The sequence below is a fragment of the Choristoneura fumiferana genome, chromosome 2, assembly GCF_025370935.1.
Source record: "Choristoneura fumiferana chromosome 2, NRCan_CFum_1, whole genome shotgun sequence".
Lineage (NCBI taxonomy): Eukaryota > Metazoa > Arthropoda > Insecta > Lepidoptera > Tortricidae > Choristoneura > Choristoneura fumiferana.
In genome coordinates this window covers 18,449,649-18,469,907 of record NC_133473.1, presented here as the reverse complement: position 1 = coordinate 18,469,907, position 20,259 = coordinate 18,449,649, and the positions used below count along the sequence as shown (strand labels likewise).

Sequence of the window (20,259 nt, the reverse complement as noted above, 5' to 3'; positions counted from 1 at the left end):
GAAAACATACCAAATTTCCCTAACTCTTTGTAGCGTCGTGAACATGTTCACTCCATAGAAGTAAGTCGCTTCCCACCGTCTGTCTGCATATGTACGAGTATGTACTGTATGTACTCTATTATGAAGTGATTCAAGATTTTTTATTTTATTTATAAGTGTGAGAAACGGCAGGGGTTATGGTTTTGGAGCGTATGTATGGTCATTTCTTTCGCACGCTATGCAACAAGGCCTTGATGCATCTTAGCAAGTAAGACAATAAACAACAATAGAAGAGACAAGAAAATAAGTCTTTGTTAGGAGTGACACAGGTTGTTAATTTTATGCGTATGTGAGTCTGTCTGTGTATCTTTCCGTCGGCCCATCCGTCCGTCCGTCTGTCGATCCGTCCATCTGTCTGTCCGTCTTTCTGTCTGTCTGTGTTTCGAAGTGAACACTACATCATTATTGTCCAGTGATGACATATGGATCCGAGACGTGGTGCTTTACTTTAGACCTTATAAATAGGCTCAGAGTTGCTCAGCGAGCTATGGAGAGAGCTATGCTTGGGGTTTCTCTACGGGACCGAATCAGAAATGAGGAGATACGTAGAAGAACAAGGGTCACCGACATAGCCAAGCGAATCAGCTCGTTGAAGTGGCAATGGGCGGGCCATATAGCACGGAGAGCGGATGGCCGTTGGGGCCGAAAAGTTCTCGAGTGGAGGCCGCGGATCGGCAAGCACAGCGTAGGACGTCCACCAACAAGATGGACGGATGACCTGGTTAAAGCCGCAGGTTCGCGGTGGATGCAGGCTGCTGCCAGTTGAAGCAACTGGAGGTCTGTGGGTGAGGCCTATGTCCAACAGTGGACGTCCTACGGCTGAGATGATGATGATGATGATGGTGAATAAAGTTGTACCAACTGTACTTTAGTCTAAAATTTTACTATGACCTTTAAATTTATAAGTATTTTATTGATAATTAGAAGCAGAGTCTTGGGAAATAGCTCATGTTAGGAGATAAAGAGATCAGAAGAGGTATCGTTAGATTTGTCTCTGTTAGGAGTGACACAGGTTGTTAATTTTATGCGTATGTGAGTCTCTCTGTGTACCTTTCCGTCGGCTCATCCGTCCGTCCGTCTGTTGATCTGTCCATCTGTCTGTCCGTCTGTCTGTCTGTCTGTGTTTCGAAGTGAACACTAATCATTGTCCTATTTTTTAATTATTGTTTACCAACGCACACACCAAACCTTTTATCCTAAAAAGCTGAAATTTAAGATAAGGAAAAAATGGGATTTATTATGTAGGTACCTACATAAAATTCTACTGGTTCGTAACTATTATTTAGTTTTTAGGGTTCCGTACCTAAAAAGTGCCAACGGAACCCTATTTCTGAGACTCCGCTGTCTGTCTGTCTGTCCGTCCGTCTGTCACAGGGCTCTATCTCTTGAGTCGTAATAGTTAGACACTTGAAATTTTTACAGATTATGTATTACTGTGGCCGCTATAACAACAAATACTCAAACCAGAATAAAACAAATATTTAAGTTTTTTTTGCTAATGTCTAATGTTGTATAGATAATGGTACGGAACACTTCGTGCGCGAATCCGACTCGCACTTGGCCAGTTTATTTTTAATACCCAGGGTATTCAATGTTATATATTTAATTTTACAACTCTATCTCCATATCACTAATCTCTGTAAATTTTACATGCAGGCAGAAAGGAATAGCAAAAATCTAAATTCAATATCAGGATATTTTGAAAAAGATAAGTATTGTTCACAAACCGATCTTAATGACGATGATGATGATGATGATGATGATGGTCGTATGTCATCGCTGCCGAATTCTAACTTTATTCAATGAAAGACATGGAGAAACTTTGTCACAAAGACTTAGTTCAGATAATTTGATATTACGCTGTCCGTCCGTCTATTTCTATAGGATTACTTAAAACTGAAGCAAACTGAAGTGGCAGTGGGCCGGCCATATCAGCCGAAGAACCGATAACTGCTAAGGTAAACGAGTAAAAGCCTAGCGTGGCGAGGGACGCCCTCAGACTAGGTGGAGCGATGATCTTCACTGGGTAGCTGACAGTAACTGGATGAGAGTGGCCGAGGGTCGTGCTCAGTGGCGTGCAATTGGAGACGCCTATGTCCAGTAGTGGGCTAAGATAGGCCGATGATGATGATGATGATGATGATGACTTAAAATAAGACAATAATCCCACTCATATTATAAATGCGAAAGTTTGTTAGTCTGTTTGTTTATTTCTTTATTACCTTTTCACGTCTAATTCGTTGAACCGATTAGGATGAAATTTGGGATACAGATAGTTTGAGTCCCGTAGAAAAACATAGGGTAGTTTTTTTTAATCGCAATATTCCCGCGGAATAGCTATAAACGAATTCTACGCTGACAGAGTTGCGTGCAACAGTATGTAGGTACATTAGGGGATTTACCTACTGATAGTCTGATTTACGTCCTTATGCTGTAACTAAAAAGCATCGGTCATTTTATTCGTACACCTAGGTATCTTATAGTCTGTCTGCTAATACTATTTCTGTATTTATTAATACACAATTCCTTTCAGATTCAATGCTAACTAACTGCATATAACTTTGCCTGGAATCATTATATTGCTGAAGTAGCCTAGGTGCTGTCATGCAATATTCAAGGTGAAGAAAAGAAGAAACGTTGAATGTTGATATGCAAGAAATTAAGGAATATCTGACTGATTAACTATGTTTGATTTATTTATTAACGCTGTGTTATAAAGTTTGTTCTAAATAAATATGATGTACACAACGAAATAAAGTCTTCGTAGGCATCTTTCTTTTAGCGTTCCGTGGGTGGAAATTTTAGTGGAGCTTCTAAAAACAAGAATACCAACAGGTATGTAGTTTTTATTTTTTGACCATCAGTGGTGTAGCGGTATAGCAAGCGGTACGGATTACCGAGGACCTGGGTTCGATTCCCAGTGATGGTCTTATTTTTCTGTTTTTTCTGTGCATCTATATTTCAGTTTGTATTTTCAATTTAGGTTTTACGGGATGACCGTAAAAGTAAAAATTTGGAATTGAAATAAAAAATACAAAAGATTCCAAAAAACCAATCTTAAGTTTTTATTTGTCGAATGAAACTACAGTAATATCAGATGATGAGATAATAGGGGTACATATATATAAAGTACTATAAAACCGTACAACTTTGACCTTTGAGATAACTTTGCCCAAGTTGTCATTTTTTAAATATCTGAAATAAAACAAAATTGACTGATTTGTGACCACTTTGTGACATGCACATTTCTAAATCATTTTTGTATATTTTTTCCCTGTTGTCACGAATAAATCTTTTCTTTTCCCTTTATATCGGAATATTTCTTTATTCCTGACGGGAGTTGCTTCTCCTTTTTAGGGTTCCGTACCCAAAGGGTGCCAACGGGACCCTATTGCTGAGATTCTGCTGTCTGTCTGTGTGTTTGTCTGTCTGTCTTCTACTGGTTCGTAACTATTATTTAGTTTTTATGGTTAGGCCAACGGGACCCTATTGCTGAGACTCTGCTGTCTGTCTGTCTGTCTGTCTGTCTGTCCATCCGTCTGTCACAGGGCTTTATCTCTTGAGCTGTAATAGCTACCCGTGTGATGTCGGGTTAGAATTAGACCTCTCCATTTCTTCCGTGGATGTCGTAAGAGGCGACTGAGGACCGTAGGCCACAGGCTAGCAACCTGTCACTGTTGTACCGTTTTTGTCAAACTTAAAACCTAAAATTGCTAAAAGTGGCTCCGAAGCTGTAACGTTTCGTGTGTTTTGCCTACCCCGTTTAGGCATACATGTTTGTGTGTGCTAGACACTTGAAATGTTAACAGATTATGTAGGTATCACTGTGGCCTCCATAACAACAAATACAAATAATAAAGTAAGTAAAATTAAAAAATAAATGGAGTTGTCATACAAGAAACGTGTTTTTTTTTTCAGCGTTTTTTGGTTACTAGGCGTAGCTAAAACTTATTAGTGAACTGTTTTAAAAACATTGTACGTACGGAACCCTTCGTATGTACGAGTCCGACTCGAACTTGACCTTTTTTTATCCTGCCAAGGCCTTTTTGTTACAGCTTATATTTTAACTCCGCGGGCAAAATAAATATCAAGGGCAAAATTGGACGGTTTTATGGTACTAAAAAAATAGTCTTCTATTTATAACAGAAAACGAACGACCAATAATTGAAGGATTTTAAATTGTGTTTATATATGTAGGTAAATTATTTAATGGTGTTACATGACTGTCATGCAGCTCGTGAATTTGTTGCTCTGTATGTATGTGTGTTCTGGTGTTCTGAGTGACGATTAAATATTCACAGAACAAAAACAACCAAAATATGTTTATTTGTTAGGCCTTTACCATATGTAATTTGACTTTTTATGAAAGTGTAGTAGGGAGGATTACTGCATGACACACACACATGTGTCGCACAAACACAGTTGTCTTGCACTTGTGTTTGCGGAGTGGCAAAGGAAAACGTTGAAGTTATTAATATGACTCAATCAAATAAGTTTATACTTTATGACCTAGTCTCTCTCTATCACTTCGTGTTTGAACTTTTGTACAAAATTGATGATGATGAAAAATTATGATGATAGTGATGATGATGATGATGATAATTGATGGTAATGGTAATGATGATCGTGATGATGGTGATGATGATGAATATGACGATGGTTGATAGTGATGCGATGGTGATGAATATGGAGGTATATGATGATGGTGATGCTGATGATGATAATGATGATAGTGATGGTGACGACATGTCCCATTCTAAAAATACTAGTTAACTACGCCCAACACTGCCTCCAGCTCGCGTGCTGTTTGTGACGGTTTCCGAATTTTTTAATTTGGAACACGTGACTGTCCCGTAAGTAAGTATGAAATTCCATTACATTATGTAATGGAATTTCATACTTACTTACTGGACAGTACGAGGTTACTTCCTGGACACTACTAGCCTAGTCTCTAGGATGCGTTACTTTCTACAACGTTTTTGATGATGATTAGATGATTGTTAGTCATTGTGATGATCATGGTGATGATAATGATGATAATGCAGATATGTATATGATGTATATGTGTATGATGATTAGATTAATGATGGTTGACGGTGACGATGATGATGATGACGATTGATGATGGTTGACGGTGATGATGATAATGATGACGATTGATGATTGTTGACAGTGGTGATGATGATGATGATGATGATGGTCGTTGCTAGTAATAATGAAAATGATGGTTGGTATTGATGGTGATGATGATGGTGATGATGATGATGACGGTTGATTGTGATAATTATGATGATTTAGATGATGTAAATAATGTAGATGACGTAGATGATGATAATGATGATGATGATGCAGATATGTATATGACGATATTGATGATGATGATGTAAATTATGTAGATGATGATGGTGATGATGCTGAAAACGGTGATGATGATTGGGGCAGAACAAACATGACATGTACTTATGTAATATTTCTTCTGACATGTGTAATATTTGTAACACCTGTGTATATATATCATAATCAACTTCGTGTCTTACTACCTGGCGGTGACATATTGTCACATGGAATTCAAACTCACATCAAAAAAATGTATAAAGAATTTACGAATTTGTGCGCTAGTTTAAAAAATATACTACCCGTAATAATAGTACTACTAATCACTACTAATAATAGTACTACCCGTAATAGTAGTACACCGGTAGTAATAAAGATACTTTCTGGCGGGCGCTATCTATTTTACTATGAAGCAGTCGAATTTTTTATAAGTAAAAAATCGGAATCCCAATCTGTCGGAATCCCAATGGGCACCTTGTATAAGCGCTTTAGAACTTGAACGTTCATTTTTTTTTTAACTATAGCGTACAATTTCGTAATTTTTTTCTGATTTACAAGAAATTTGAAAAGTCCGCCAGAAAGTACTTCAAACTAGTTGAATTTTTTTTGTTTTTTTTTTATAGTCGGTTCCATTTTTTGTTAAAATTTTTTTCATGTACAGTCACCAGCACCAATATCTGACACAATAAGCGTGCATAAATATCTGACACGACTCTATTTCTAGGGCCGGAAGGACCTGTCAGATATTTTTGCACGCTCCGCTGTGGTAGATATTAATGCTGGTGACTGTACCTACATTTTTTGATTTGAGTGAATTCCATGCGACACCATGTCACCGCCAGGAAGTATGACACTCAACTTCGAAGCTGTCTCACCCTGGAGATCGCATAGATCGATGTTTACTTGACATCTTATTCCGAAACTTATTTATTGTTTTGTCACTAGTAACGTGCTAGCACAAGTCTTTTCGCGATAGTTTTTAATCTTCTTCTGCGTGAAACATAAACATTGTAGTAGAAAAATAGTAGAATTATTATATGTTCATTTTTTTTAACAACCTAGTTAGTGTTATGCTCTATGTCACAGGATGACTAAATATTGACTATCGATATCGAGATTAATATCACTCATGTTTAGACTTTGCTCATGTCTAGCTTTAGATACATTCTTGACTGAGCCGGCCGCGATAACTGTAGTAGGTAGTATGGCGTTCTTTTTCGAGTGTCATTGCTACTGAACTGTCAGGTTGCCTTACAGAAGAAAAGGAAACTCGTGTAAAATGACATCGCATACAGATACCCAGAATCAAGAACCAAAATCAGAAGAATTGTATAAGTTCATATATTGATAAATTTTTATTGTGAGCTTACTTTTTTTTAATTATGTGTGACTATTATTACAAATTATATATTTTTAAGCTTCTAATACCTTGACTTTTGTATTTAGGACTATTGCATGGTAGGTGCACGCGGCTAGTAGTTAGTTTTATAAGATCTCCGCTTACAAATTGTATCTTTCGCGTCACTGCTTTCATTATAGTGGCATCATAATAATGTTTGATTTTGAGTTTGCATTATATTATAGGCTATGATTGGTTTTTTGGAGTCTTTTTGTATTTTTTATTTCAACTCCAAATTTGTTACTTTTACGGGTATCCCGTGAAACCATATCGAAAATACAAACTGAGACATGGATGCACAGAAAAACCAGAAAAAGAGACCAGGGCTGGGAATCGAACCCAGGTCCTCAGCAATCCGTGCTGCGTGCTATAACCCCTACACCACCGCTGGACAGGAATCTAGACACGAATTTTTCCTATGCATACATATCTCAACGAAACAAATACGAAATGAATTTCGGTGTTACCAGTTACCAGGTTCCTTAACCCTTGATGCGTGGCTTTATTGGTGCGTCCATGAGGCACATGTGCCATATGACCAGTGATGTAAATAATGGAGTTGTTCTTTCGAAAAAATAATAAACTTTATTACATACATTATAATAATTATTTTTATTCTTGAACCACATTTAGATAAACAATGAAAATTGCTACGGGGATATTATATTACCTTATCATTACTATGGCGACGTGTCAAAAGAACGCTGCACATTGCTTCGGGACAGAGAACTTGTTAATTTGCGGAACCTCATATAAATTGACAACAATATTTTTTACTTTACTTCTGCGCTACGAACCGTGCCCCACAACTACGTCCATGTGAAATATCTATACAATAAGTTTACATACACGCCCGCCCTCTTTCTCTTCCTTGTAAAACAATATTTTATTATGTATGTATAGTATATGTCACACAAGCTCGACTAGCTGTCACAAATACCTACTATATAACTATTATTAGGTATTGTGTGATATATATATTATTTCATGTAGGAGGAGGGAGATGGAGGAGGGCGTGTACTGCATGTTATTATATTATGTAGGAACGTATCACATAGATCTAACTGTGCCGCACGGTTGACAGCAGAGAAACCTAGGGCAAAATTAAATACTGTAGGTTCTAGATACTGACTAACAGTCAAGCTCAAAAAAATTTAATTGCTAGTGGTACGGTTGGCTTGTTGATTGACTGGACAGCGGGCATATTTAACTTGTATCACAAAGTTTATACCTTTTTTTTTCTCAAAGTATTAGCTGCATCTAATGCCGACGTTGTTCACTAGCAGACCTGACCCCCTCCTGATCCTGATAATTATTCTCAAACGCTGTCTAATGCGACGTACTGCATTTTACTTACCCCAAAGAAAAGATTGTATGGTAGAACTGCAACTGTCACAGGCGGAACGGCAGTGATGGGCCTGGTAATTGCAGCCTACTCGCGTGCTCGGACAGATGAGAGGAATAGAGCAACAAAATAATTAAAAGAAACTGGAAGTGTGGGGTGTCAAGTCTGCCTAGCAGCGCGAGTCCTTCGAACTACCCGCACTTGGTCATTTTTATTTGTCACCCCACACTTCAGTCTACCCGTGACCACGGCCACTGTAATGTTGCCGAAACGTCGAGGTAAATATTACTCGTGTCTAAAAATATATTGTTTCCAAAATACTTACTTGATTTATAATGCATAATAATTGGCATGATTATTGGGATATGAATTTACTGTACCAGCGGGAAAATTACAAATTAATTATACCCCTGCCCGTTCAACCAGACTAGTTAGCCGTAGATACTTCAGGCAAAGAGCGCTCAAAAAGTAGCAAAGTAAAGACATTCCCTTTTTACTCTTAGTATTTGAGGACATGTAAAACTATTTGAGCATTTCTAAATAAAGTTTGTACATTTGATTTGCGACTCCTATTTGTGATAAAAATTTGCAGGTATGTAGAGTGAACGATACTGAGCCGTAATAACATAGTCTCTCAAAATGTCCCAATTGGTTTGTATGGAAATTTCCTTTTTTGTTACCAAAACTACGGATTTGCGGTAACAAAAAAGGAACTTTCCATAATTGGGACATTTCGGGAGACTATGTTATTTAAACTCAGAGTGAACGATTCACTCTATCTACCTGCAAATTTTTACCCAAATCGGAGTCGCAAATCAAATGTACAAACGTTTTTAGAAATGCTCATTTTAGCACTGTAGCTTGCTGTGACAAAGTATCAAACTGTTCAGCTACCTATGAGCTTGACTGCTTCGAATTAGGTTTGATGCAACATCTGTCTCCGATGATGACGTGTCAGCTAAACTGAACGTGCCCGTAGTCTGCAAGTACGACGGATTATTTGCGGTAGTTCTAGTTCCTTCACAAGACCTTGAAGAAAGAACTGCGGGATTTTTCCGCCTTTGTACCTTTGCAAGAACTGAAGATGCTACTGCGAAAGGAACAAAGGCTAAAAAATAAACGCAGTTTTTCCTTCAAGTCTTGTAAAGGAACTAATGCAAAAAAACGCAATAGTTCCATCGCACGAACATCCAAAGGAAACACTGCCAATAATCCAGTACGCACGACTACAAACCTGCTGGATCGGAAAAAAATCCTAGCAGATAATACTTACTATAGGTAGATAAATGATACGAATCGACAACTGTTTTCGACTCGAAGGTAACAAAGGGAGTGTAGATGATTTTGGAACTGCTCGTAGTCTTCTGCTGATTGTGCCAAATCATCGGTTATGATATCCTAACAAAATCAGTTTATATAAGTAAGTACAAAATTAGCACGGGATAATTTTTTACCGCAATTTGATACCAGTTATCGGCGAGTGGGTGAACTTTTGCTGTTATGTAAGTATTTCGTAAGTATTTATTTATACCTATAAAGGCAAAACATGGCCTAAAAATGCATGAGATTTGGCAAACGTATTCCTTGAGGATCGCAGAGGTGCAAGAAGTTTTTTTTTTTAATTCGAATACCTACACTACAGAGTAGATTTTTTTCTTCAACGGGAGCGAAGCCGCGGGATTAAGCTAGTAATTATATATACGAACTGAGAAATCCAGATGCAGAAGCCTAGATAAACTCTTCGTCAACTCTTTTCATGGTTAGCAACTTATTAATAATTGATATTAGCAGCTTATGATTACTAATTCTCTACTAAAAGTCTTACCACAGAAATTGAGTGATGATGATGATGATAATTAGGATAGTAAACTCTGTATGGTTTTTATTACCTCTTTTGATAGAAAGAGCTTACACGAAGCACTGTTCATAAAATATTAGGTATGTCTAAAGGCACTGTTACACATGCTCGTTACTGGACTGAAGCAAACGCGTTCACACTTGCTTAATACCTTTCCCCCTTCCACCCCGTCTCGAGCTTGCCACTAATAAGCATGCTCGATAGTAGCATGTCCTGTTCACACATGCTACTAGCTAGCATTTGCTCAATAGTAGCATGCTTTCTTGCTACTAAAGAGCATGTGTAACAGTGTCTTAAGGGACTTTGGCCTTACGGATGCCCTTGATAAACTTGATTGCCTGTGCATTCCTGTGCGTGTCGTACAAGGTGACTAAGAGCCCTGGTGGCAGCGCTCTCTATTGCCAACTACGAATTCCAAACTCCAGCTCTGCGGCGTGGAAGGTAAGGACAAACCTCCGCACTATTTTCCCAAGAAACTCGTCCTGTAGATTTGTTACTGATTTTCAACCGACGACCATGACCACTTTAGCATGGTAGTAACTACGAAAAGTAACTATAAATGTAACCTGAATAATAGCAAGACCATCAACCAAGACAAGAAACTGTGGTCAGAATCTCGGTAATTTCTCAATTTATCGTACACATATTATGAACACTTGAAAGGCGTTTGGCTCGTATTATAATATGCGAACAGTTATCCAAGACCCTGCTTCTAATTATCAATAAAATACCTATAGATTTTATAGGTCGTAGTAAAATTTTCGAGTAAAGTACAGTTGGTACAAAATTTCGTGACTCGATAAAAAAATGTGAATATTTCTCGAAGGAGTACCCCGATCGGGTAGCTAAGTGTCGCAATAGACTTTCGCTAGCTGGCGCTGTCTATTTGAGTGTGTGCGTGAGCTCCTAGTGTCCGTATACGGCCGCAATTGACGTTCAAAGTAAAGCACCTCGTTTGCGGCTTTGGCGGAATATTTCATTTCGAGTGTGGGGTCAAAAAATCGGTTACACTTAGATACTCCCGCCATTAGTTTTTGGTGAAATAATTCTTCATAATTTACGAAAAAAACCTGAAAAAAGGAACTATTGATAACAGCGCCATCTAACGGGACATTGCTCATGAGCTAACCAGGAGCAAACCCCTTAACGAGTTTGACCCCTTTGATTATAATGTCACGTTTACAGTCCCTAAGATAATATTTACACAATTTTTTTTTTAATTAAATTTTCATCCAATAGAGATTAATTTAAAGAGAGATAGAAGAGAGAGAGAGATTAATTTAGAGAGAGATTTTAAGAGAGATTAATGTCAAAGTTATTGCTAATGGAATACGGAGTATATAAAGCAAAGTAACTTCACCGAAACTACGCTCCATCATCTAAAGTTACTGAGACAAGCAGTCCCAATGTAATCACATTATGTTCTACCTCCCAATTACGAGGGGCAATAAGACAATAAACAATACCCCCGTCTCCGTCCTTTACCAAACTAAAAGAGACGCTACAAAAGATTAATAATATAATAATAATAATAATTCTTTATTTCCATAAAAAGGCACAAGTATCTTAGACTAATATATGTAGTAACTAGACAAAATCGTAAATAAAGTGGGCCACAGCTGCCAAACTAGGTGTGAACCTGTATTTCAGCAGTCGGAGCTCTTCCATGAGGTCAAATAAATGTGCTGAAATCTAGCAACAACATAATCCCACAACACTTGTCAAAAGGATTAGAATAGAGAGAACATCATATGTTTAACTTAACAGAATTAAATTAAGAAATAGCAACCCTTATCATTATGTGTGTGTGTGTGTGTGTGTGTGTGTGTATGTGTGTGTCTCTCTCTGTGTGTGTGTGTGTGTGTGTGTGTGCGTGTGCGTGTGCGTGTGTGTGTGTGCGTGTGTGTGTGTGTGTGTTTATGTGTGTTCGAGTGTGTCCGTGTGTACCTAGTATGCTGAGAAAGACACTAACGAAGAACAATAAAAAGTTCCTCTGTTTCCTCATAAGTAAATTTTTGAAGCAAGTTTTTTACTTCATGTTTACATTCACTCCTATTTAGTCGATGCACAAATTTTAGCTTATTAATTTTATTATATATATATGGACCTAGAAAACTGAAAAATCTCTTTATAAACGAAGTGCGGAATTTTAGAGGCTGATTTATGATAATGTAATTTCTTCGTTTCATTAAGATTGATTTATCATAAATGGTTAAACCGTGTTGCTTCATAATGATACTGAGCAGGAACAGTTGTCTAACATTGAGTACATCACAGGATTGGTATAAAAGATTTGTAGAGAATAAGATAGGCCGAAAAGTACAAACTTTGAGAATTGCACGCTGAGCCACCTCTAAGGACAATATGGTCGTTTTATGAGCCCCACCCAAACAAGATATGCAGTATGACATAACAGATTGACACAGGGTCACGTAGAGTTGTTTCAATAATACTGCATCAACTACATGTCGCAGGTTTTTAAAAACATAAATAAGTTTTCTAATTTTAGCAGTGAGTGAGAAAATGTGGTGTTTAAAATTTAGATTTTTGTCCAAAATTATTCCCAGATATTTGATTGTCGGTACACGTTCCAAAGTTCCACAAGAGCAAGCAATATCATCCATCGTATTACATTCATGCACATATATATCCTGATTTTCTCCAGGTTGGCCCGCATCTCTAATAGAGAAAGCGATATATTTTGTTTTGTTTGTATTTAACGTCAGTATGTTGTTTCTCAGCCAACTGGTTACTACATTTAGTCCCTCTTGAGCGTTCTTATAAACACCAGGCCAGGTGTCTGCGGCAAAGATTAACGCAGTATCATCTGCGTAGGACACAATTTGTCCTGGGATGTTTGTTAGGGACAACAAATCATTAATGTAGGCAAGAAAAAGCGTGGGTCCCAAAATACTTCCCTGCGGAACGCCATAAGAAATAGGAAGCTCATTACTCGTGTAACTACCAATTTTCACGCACTGAAATCTATCAGAAAGATAGCTCTCCATTAACTTTAGTTGTAACCCTCTAACTCCTAGCCTTTTTAGCTTCTCCAATAATTTTGGGACTGCGACCGTGTCGAAAGCCTTAGCAAGGTCAAGAAATATGGAAATACACTTCTGCCCCTTATCTAAACTCTCAGCTACAAAGTCCGTGACGGCGTGCACTGCATCATTCGTTGATAAGCCACGACGAAATCCAAATTGATTTTTGGAGATTACATTTGTGGTCTCAAAAAAGTTAATGAGCCTGACATTAATAATCTTTTCCAGGATCTTCGACAGTGCTGGTAGAATAGAAATTGGCCTAAAGTTTCCGACACGGTCTCTATCGCCTCCTTTGTGAACTGGTGTAATAACTGAACGTTTAAACGCTTTAGGAAATATACCGAGCCTTAAGCATTCGTTCAAAATATGAGTTAATGGAGGGACAAGAAACTCCTTACACGATTTGAGTACAGCGTTCGCGATGTTATCCCACCCCACTGAACAAGTGTTTTTTAAGCCAAGTATAAGACGGTTTACTTCATCATCGTCAGTAGGTAACAGGACAAAAGATGACGCGTTATTAGGGTGACCTTCCTGCGCCTGACACGGATTTAAAATACCAGGATTATAATTGTTTTGGAGCGCGTCAGCTAAAGATCTTGCTATGTCAACAAAATATCGATTAACTTCGTTGATTGACTGCTGAGGAGATGGACACATTGTCAATAATTCTTTCGGAAAAGCATTAGTTTTAGAAGTACCTGCAACATTCTTAATAACTTCCCATATCTTTTTACTGTTTTTACCAGCTTTATATATTTGCTCTTTATCATATAACCTTTTAATCTTTTTTAGTAATGAATTGCAGAAATTTCTATATCGTGTGTAAGTAGTTTTAAGAATGACATTCTCAGGAGAACCCTTTGATATGAGATGTAATTTGTCTCTATGTTTTATACATCTTAGAAGGCCAGGTGTAATCCATGGCTTTATCATTTTTTTACGATTAGGTAGCGTTATAATTTTAGAATTTCTTTTAATGCTAGTTTGTAAGGATTTTATTAGGTAATTTACGCTAAATTCAGGGTCCAGCGATTCATAAATAGGCTGCCAGTTAATATCTGAAACGTCCGATATTAAATCTTCAAGATTAAGTTTAGTGTGCGTGGCGACAGAAAAAGTACGATTAACTTTGTGTTCCAGCAATAATAAGACTGGTTTATGGTCTGTGACTGCAGTTTGAAGAACGACAGTATGTGAAGGTTTTTTACTTTTCAGTAGCACATGGTCAATGCAAGTATTACTATCATCTCTTGTGACTAGAGTGTGCGTTGGCAAGAGTCCATGAAAAGCAGCCAGAGTAAGATAACGACCAGCAGATGCATCGATGGCGGTTGGAGTAATATTTATATTAATATCTCCCATGATCGTAATATTCTGAAACATAGATAAATCGGATAATATTTGATCTAAGGATGTTAGAAATAAATCCGTGTTATGATTTGAAGGTGATCGATAAATGGCAGCAATGGCAATCTGACTTCCGATTTTAATTATCATACCACTACCATCTAGTAGAGGCGGCTCGTAGATTGAGTAACTGATATGATCCTTTACGTAAACAACTATCCCATCATTTTGGTTGCAGTTAGATTGAGTAGCGTGTGAGTTATAGCCCGGCAATGTTGGTATTTGAGGAAGCTGTTTCAACCAACATTCAGTTAATATCAAAACATCGCAATCAATGCGGAGTCTGCTGAGCATCACTTCAAATGAATTGAAATTACAATTGATACTGCGTATATTTTGCGTTAACACTGATAAAGACAGGGAAGCTTTTGGTACTCGTTCATGGCAGCTGTCCACATCACAGGAAAAAGACTTTGAAATTGACATAATATTGTCAATATCATTTATAACGTTATTTATATTATCGAAAATTAAGTCGGGTTTTTATATTCTTCAAAAAGAGCGTCAGTCCATATTACGTAGTTAAGAGGAAAACCCAGGTGAAGCATGTGTGTATATTGTGTGTGTAGGATTGCATAAAATATTGTAAAGTGTGTAGTACATATGTGTATTGTTTGTAGATTTGTGTGAACTGATGTGGCTACAAGGTAAAAATATATTATTATGAGTATGCAATATAATATAATTATAATGTATATAGAAAGAATAATAAGAAACAGTCACGAACTCCTCCTAATCACGTCTAGTTTAGCCTCATTACTTATTTTTACAAGCGGCGAGTTTTCATCCTTTCGAAGATAAACAACCCCATGCGAAGTCCAGCAGAAAGCATAACCGTATTCCCTCTGTACGGCTCTTGCTGCAGAAAAGAGTCTCTGAGCTTTGGATGTTAGCGTTTCAGACACAAACACCGGCTTCGCTGGTTGCTGGAATTGGAAGTGCGTGGTATTAAGTTTCTCTCCGACTGGTTTGGTTTTATTGAAATGTTTGACAGCTTTTATGACTCTTTCCTTCACCAGTACCGAGGTCAGTTCAGCGATGATGGGTTCAGAGGAATCCTTAGATTTTAAGCGATAAATATCTTTGATATCACTCCTATTTATTTCTGTCCTCACTGCCTTTCCCAGATTCACTACAATATTACAAAGAGTTTCCTTGGTTTCACCGTTAGTTTTAGGAATATTCCGCAACTCAATGCCAGTGTCTCTATGTTTGCGCTCCACGGTCTCTAGTTTTTCCTCAAGGTACTGAATCCGCAGGGCGTCTTCTTTGCGCTTCGCTTCCAGCTCGGAAACGCGAACCAAGAATTCATCATATTTATCAGACATGAGCTCTACACTCTTAGTAAGCTCCGAGTTTTGCTCTTTCAAATCAATGATAGTGGTTTTGAGCTCCGAAAATCTTCTATCCTGCTCCTTAGAAAAGGATGCAAACATATCCCGTAATGCAGTCAAATTGGGATCCTCTTGCATGATTGCAACTCTATTAAAGAAAAAACATTAAGCGAGTCTCATTCTTTACTCCATTGGGCATTAGCATAAGGTTGAGATTGCAGATTTTCACGTTAACGATCTGGGCATTTGCCAAGTTCCGAAGGAAGTCACCAAGTCAAAAACAAGCAAAGCTACCTGTAATAGGAACCTGCAGATGGTGAAGTTTTCGGCAGTTCAACGTGAGTCAGTACAAATTGAATTGTAGAGAAGATATTGTACGGAAATGGTTCTATTTAATGTATTTTATTGCTAGTTGCTATAACATTAAGAAAAAATAACAAAAAAATTATAATATTATAAAGAAAATTATTATAGCATCGTCATTACAAAAGCGAGTGAGGAGAGAAAAATTACATGTAACCGTAACAAAAAAAAAAACCGGCCAAGAGCGTGTCGGACATGCCCAAAATAGGGTTCCGTAGCTATTACGAAAAAAATAAGGAATATTTTTCTAAGCATTTCGTATTTTATACGGAATCTTCCAAGTTTAGGTATATTTTATACCTTAGGCTGTTATTTACTCTTAAACTACTAATAATTCTCAAGCAAACTTAGCTGTTATAGTTTTCCTTGAAAGTTTGATATACATACTTACTACCATTCTGAATTTTTTCAAATTTTTCCACCCACCGGTTTAGATTTTAGAGGGGGGGACGTTTGAATTTAATGAAAATTTGCACTTTAAAGTTGAATATTTCGCAAACAAATCACTAAATCGAAAAATCGTCTTAGCAAACCCCTAATGGTTTTAAAAGACCTATCCAACGATATCCCACACTATAGGGTTTGATGAGAAAAAAAAATCACCCCCACTTTGTCTATGAGAGGTACCCTAAAAAAATGTTTTTGAATTTTTTATTGTACCATTTTGTCGGCATAGTTTATATATATTATATCCGTGCAAAATTACAGCTTTCTAGCATTGATAGTCCCTGAGCAAAGCCGCGGACGGACGGACAGAAAGACAGACAGAGAGACAGACATGGCGAAACTATATAAGGGTTCTGTTTTTGCCATTTTGGCTCCGGAACCCTAATAATGTATTGTCCAGGTTTCCTCCTTGTTGTCTAGCTTTAAAATAAATAAATAAATATAATGAAACTTAAAGGAAATCCTTTGCTTCGAATGTAACAATGTTATTGTACGGTTGTACAGATCCCTTCTTGTATGATTCCTACACGCACTTCCCGTAAAAAAACGTAGTCGCTGTGTTTTAATTGTTATTTCTTCTCTTACCACGAGTAGTTATCATTTAATACACCTGGACTAAGACGTTTGTATAAAGAAAGAGATAAAGAAAAAAAATCGTGACAACATGGAAAAAACGCGCGTGTATAACTATGCGTTGTTAAGTGTCTTTTCTTGTAGTTAAAATACCATATACGGGACTTATCACGCTATTTTTACACAAGTAATATGTACCTCGACGTTTCGGCAACGTTACAGTTGCCGTGGTCACGAGTAGACTGAAGTGTGGAAAAAAAATCTGTCTTTTCTTGACATAAAACTACGCTTTTGTAATTTTTCGCTGTGCTATTTTGAAAGAAAGAAAGAAAGAAAATAAATTTATTTAACGCCATAAAACAAACATAGAACAGATAAAGACATACATGACGCTAAATAGGTTCCCACTCAGAATAATTATATTATATTTTACTTGATGATTCACGTTTGAATTTTTATTTTTTTCCAGCAAGAACCATCGCAAGGAAATCCAAATTGAACTATTCGTGGGCTCAACGTTTATCGTCCCTTAAGACAGGCCGTGGATGATAATCGCCCAATTTGTCACAACAACAATTGGACCGTTCGTACGAACAAAGGTCTAAGGTAACAAAATGTAAATGATCACGATTAAAACGTGAAATTTTGTAGAATTTTATTTTATTACAACACTAGCTGAATTTTCAAAGATGTGTAAGATTGAAAAATGTCAATGATTTATATTCTAAGAACGGATGTCCATAAAAATAGAGGAAAATGGCATATTTATGCTTATAAATAATAGATAGTGAACGTGTAGTTAATGTCAAGGTATATAGGGCCGGTTTTTAGAATAACATTGAAATTGGTTTCAAATGCCATTAAATTTACATTTCCATTTTAAATTAATTTCGCTATTATTATGAGAATGACTGGAACCATTACGAACTAAGTTTTTACAAAAAATTAAACACACGTTTTTTGACTAATGTATTTTATACGAAGTGTTAACACCAAACGCCTTTGATATGGCAATCTGTAGTCAAAGTCCAAGTCAAAATATCTTTATTCAATTTAGGCTATAACAAGCACTTATGAATGTCAAAAAAATCTACCACCGGTTCGGAAAAACCTCTGTTGAGAAGAATCCGGCAAGAAACTCAACGAGGTATATTTTTTTTTTAAACAGATTTACAATATTATTAAATGATAAATCTATACATCACAAGTATTTAACACAACTTTATTTTTAACAGTAATCTAATGAAATACTTTGTAATGCTTTCTACAACAGCAAAGCGCTACTAGAGATAAATAAAGTAAATCGGATAAAGCGAGAAGAAATGTCTGCGTTGTAAAACGCCCAGTAAAACGATTAATAAAAGTAATGTAAAAGTATATAAACTTATTTCGTGAATTATATTGAACTAGTTTCGCGCGCTGTTCCCTCGGGAAGTGTGCATTTTTCCGGGATAAAAAGTATCCTATGTTACTCTCTGGCTCAAAAACTATCTTTATGCCAAAAATCACGTCAATCCGTCGCTCCGTTTCGACATGAAAGACGGACAAACATACAAACACACAAACATACAAGCACACACACTTTCGCATTTATAATTTAGTATGGATTGTCAGGAAATATCCCATTTAGAAGGAAATGATCACCAAGGCAGTCGGCAGAACCATCGCAGATAGCGGTGACAACTGGTCGGGGTTGCCACTAAATATTTTTTACCACCATATTCAAAAAAGTTTGGATATAAAATAAAATATAAACTTTTGAATAATTTATTGAATCAGGCGTTACTTTGCGGAGATCCATAATAATAATAATATGGATATTAGGAATTTTCATTTGAACCTTTGAAATTTATGGAATTTTAGTGTCGCATCAAGTGCCCTATCATGCATTATGTCCCCTTCTGCCATTCATAGTCTCCAATAACGTTTTTTTCTCTTTGACCATGGTAAGAACCTCTCTAGGTTATCCTTTCCAGCATAAAATACCATCGCATATACACCCAATGTCAATTTAAACGACGCCTTTGATCACGAGGACAAAATAACGCCTCTCGTCAACCCTAGCGCGGTGCTCCCCGATGCTAATCGGATCGTTTGTCACAAGCGACGCGGATTACACGCGTGCGTCGGATAATATTGTGCCACTGAATATGCACCCGCATCCGATAAAAGAACGATTATTGCGTTCGAGCGGCGATACGGAAAAACTGTTACTGGACCGCAGGGTTGAGTGGTAATGGATTTGTACGGTACATTTTATATGGCTTTTTGTCAGGCAAATTGTGACATGTCAGAAATTTGCTTCATTCATGGAAATATACCAGCGGCAAAAAATATGGCCCTCAAATACTAGGTAATTTTGTATGCAGTGGGCCAAATTTTGTGCCGCTGAGTATATTTGCAGGTGGTTTGTCCTACGTTAAGACTGTGCGAAAAATAAAATCTTGTCTGGTATTTCACTAGTATGTATCAGAAATAATGCGATGGATGTATGAATGAAGTTACTCTTTCACGCACAAATTGCCGAAAACTGATTTTAATGTAGCACAGGGTTAGTTAACATTTATGTAACATAGGATACTTGCAGGTGGTAGGACCTTGTGCAAGATCCGCCCGGATTACTACCACCATTTTGCTCGCTAATCCTGCCGTGAAGCAGCAGTGCTTGCACTGATGTGTTTCGGCGTGGAGAGTAAGACAGCCGGTGAAATTACTGGCACTTGAGGTATCCCATCTTAGGCCTCTAGTTTGGCAACGCATCTGCAATGTTGCGGTGTTGCAGATGTTTATGCGCGGTGGTGACCTCTTACCATCAGGAGACCCACTTGCTCGTTTGCCATCCAGTCGAATAAAAAAACTATTATACCGGGAAATTGCAAAAGTAGTTCCTGTGGGATAGAATTTGTGGATTTTATTGTCATTTTAAAATAAATTTGAAAGAGATGTGGTTCATCGTTATTTTTCTTGAGAGGCTTAATTTTAATACCTAGCTAGCGGTTCTCAAACTTTTTCGATTTGAGGCGCACTTGTAGACTTTTTATTTCGTTACTGCGGCCACGGCGCCCTTGCGGTTACGGAACCTAGAGAGTTGAAAGAAGGTACAATAGCTA

At 37.3% G+C, this 20,259-nt stretch overlaps 2 protein-coding genes across 2 annotated transcripts in view; both read right to left on the bottom strand.

The window, feature by feature from the left end:
- Positions 1-20,259, bottom strand: part of LOC141445310 (protein turtle-like) — a 232,403-nt gene that overhangs the window by 65,759 nt on the left and 146,385 nt on the right. The window lies entirely within an intron of this gene.
- On the bottom strand, positions 15,152-15,904 carry LOC141445388 (uncharacterized). Its single transcript, XM_074111229.1, has one exon. It carries the CDS (start codon positions 15,902-15,904, stop codon positions 15,152-15,154), a length of 753 nt encoding a protein of 250 aa, XP_073967330.1.

What these genes read in the sequence shown, in the direction of transcription:
- LOC141445388 (XM_074111229.1), bottom strand. Translation starts at nt 15,904, where the DNA reads ATGCAAGAGGATCCCAATTTGACTGCATTACGGGATATGTTTGCATCC.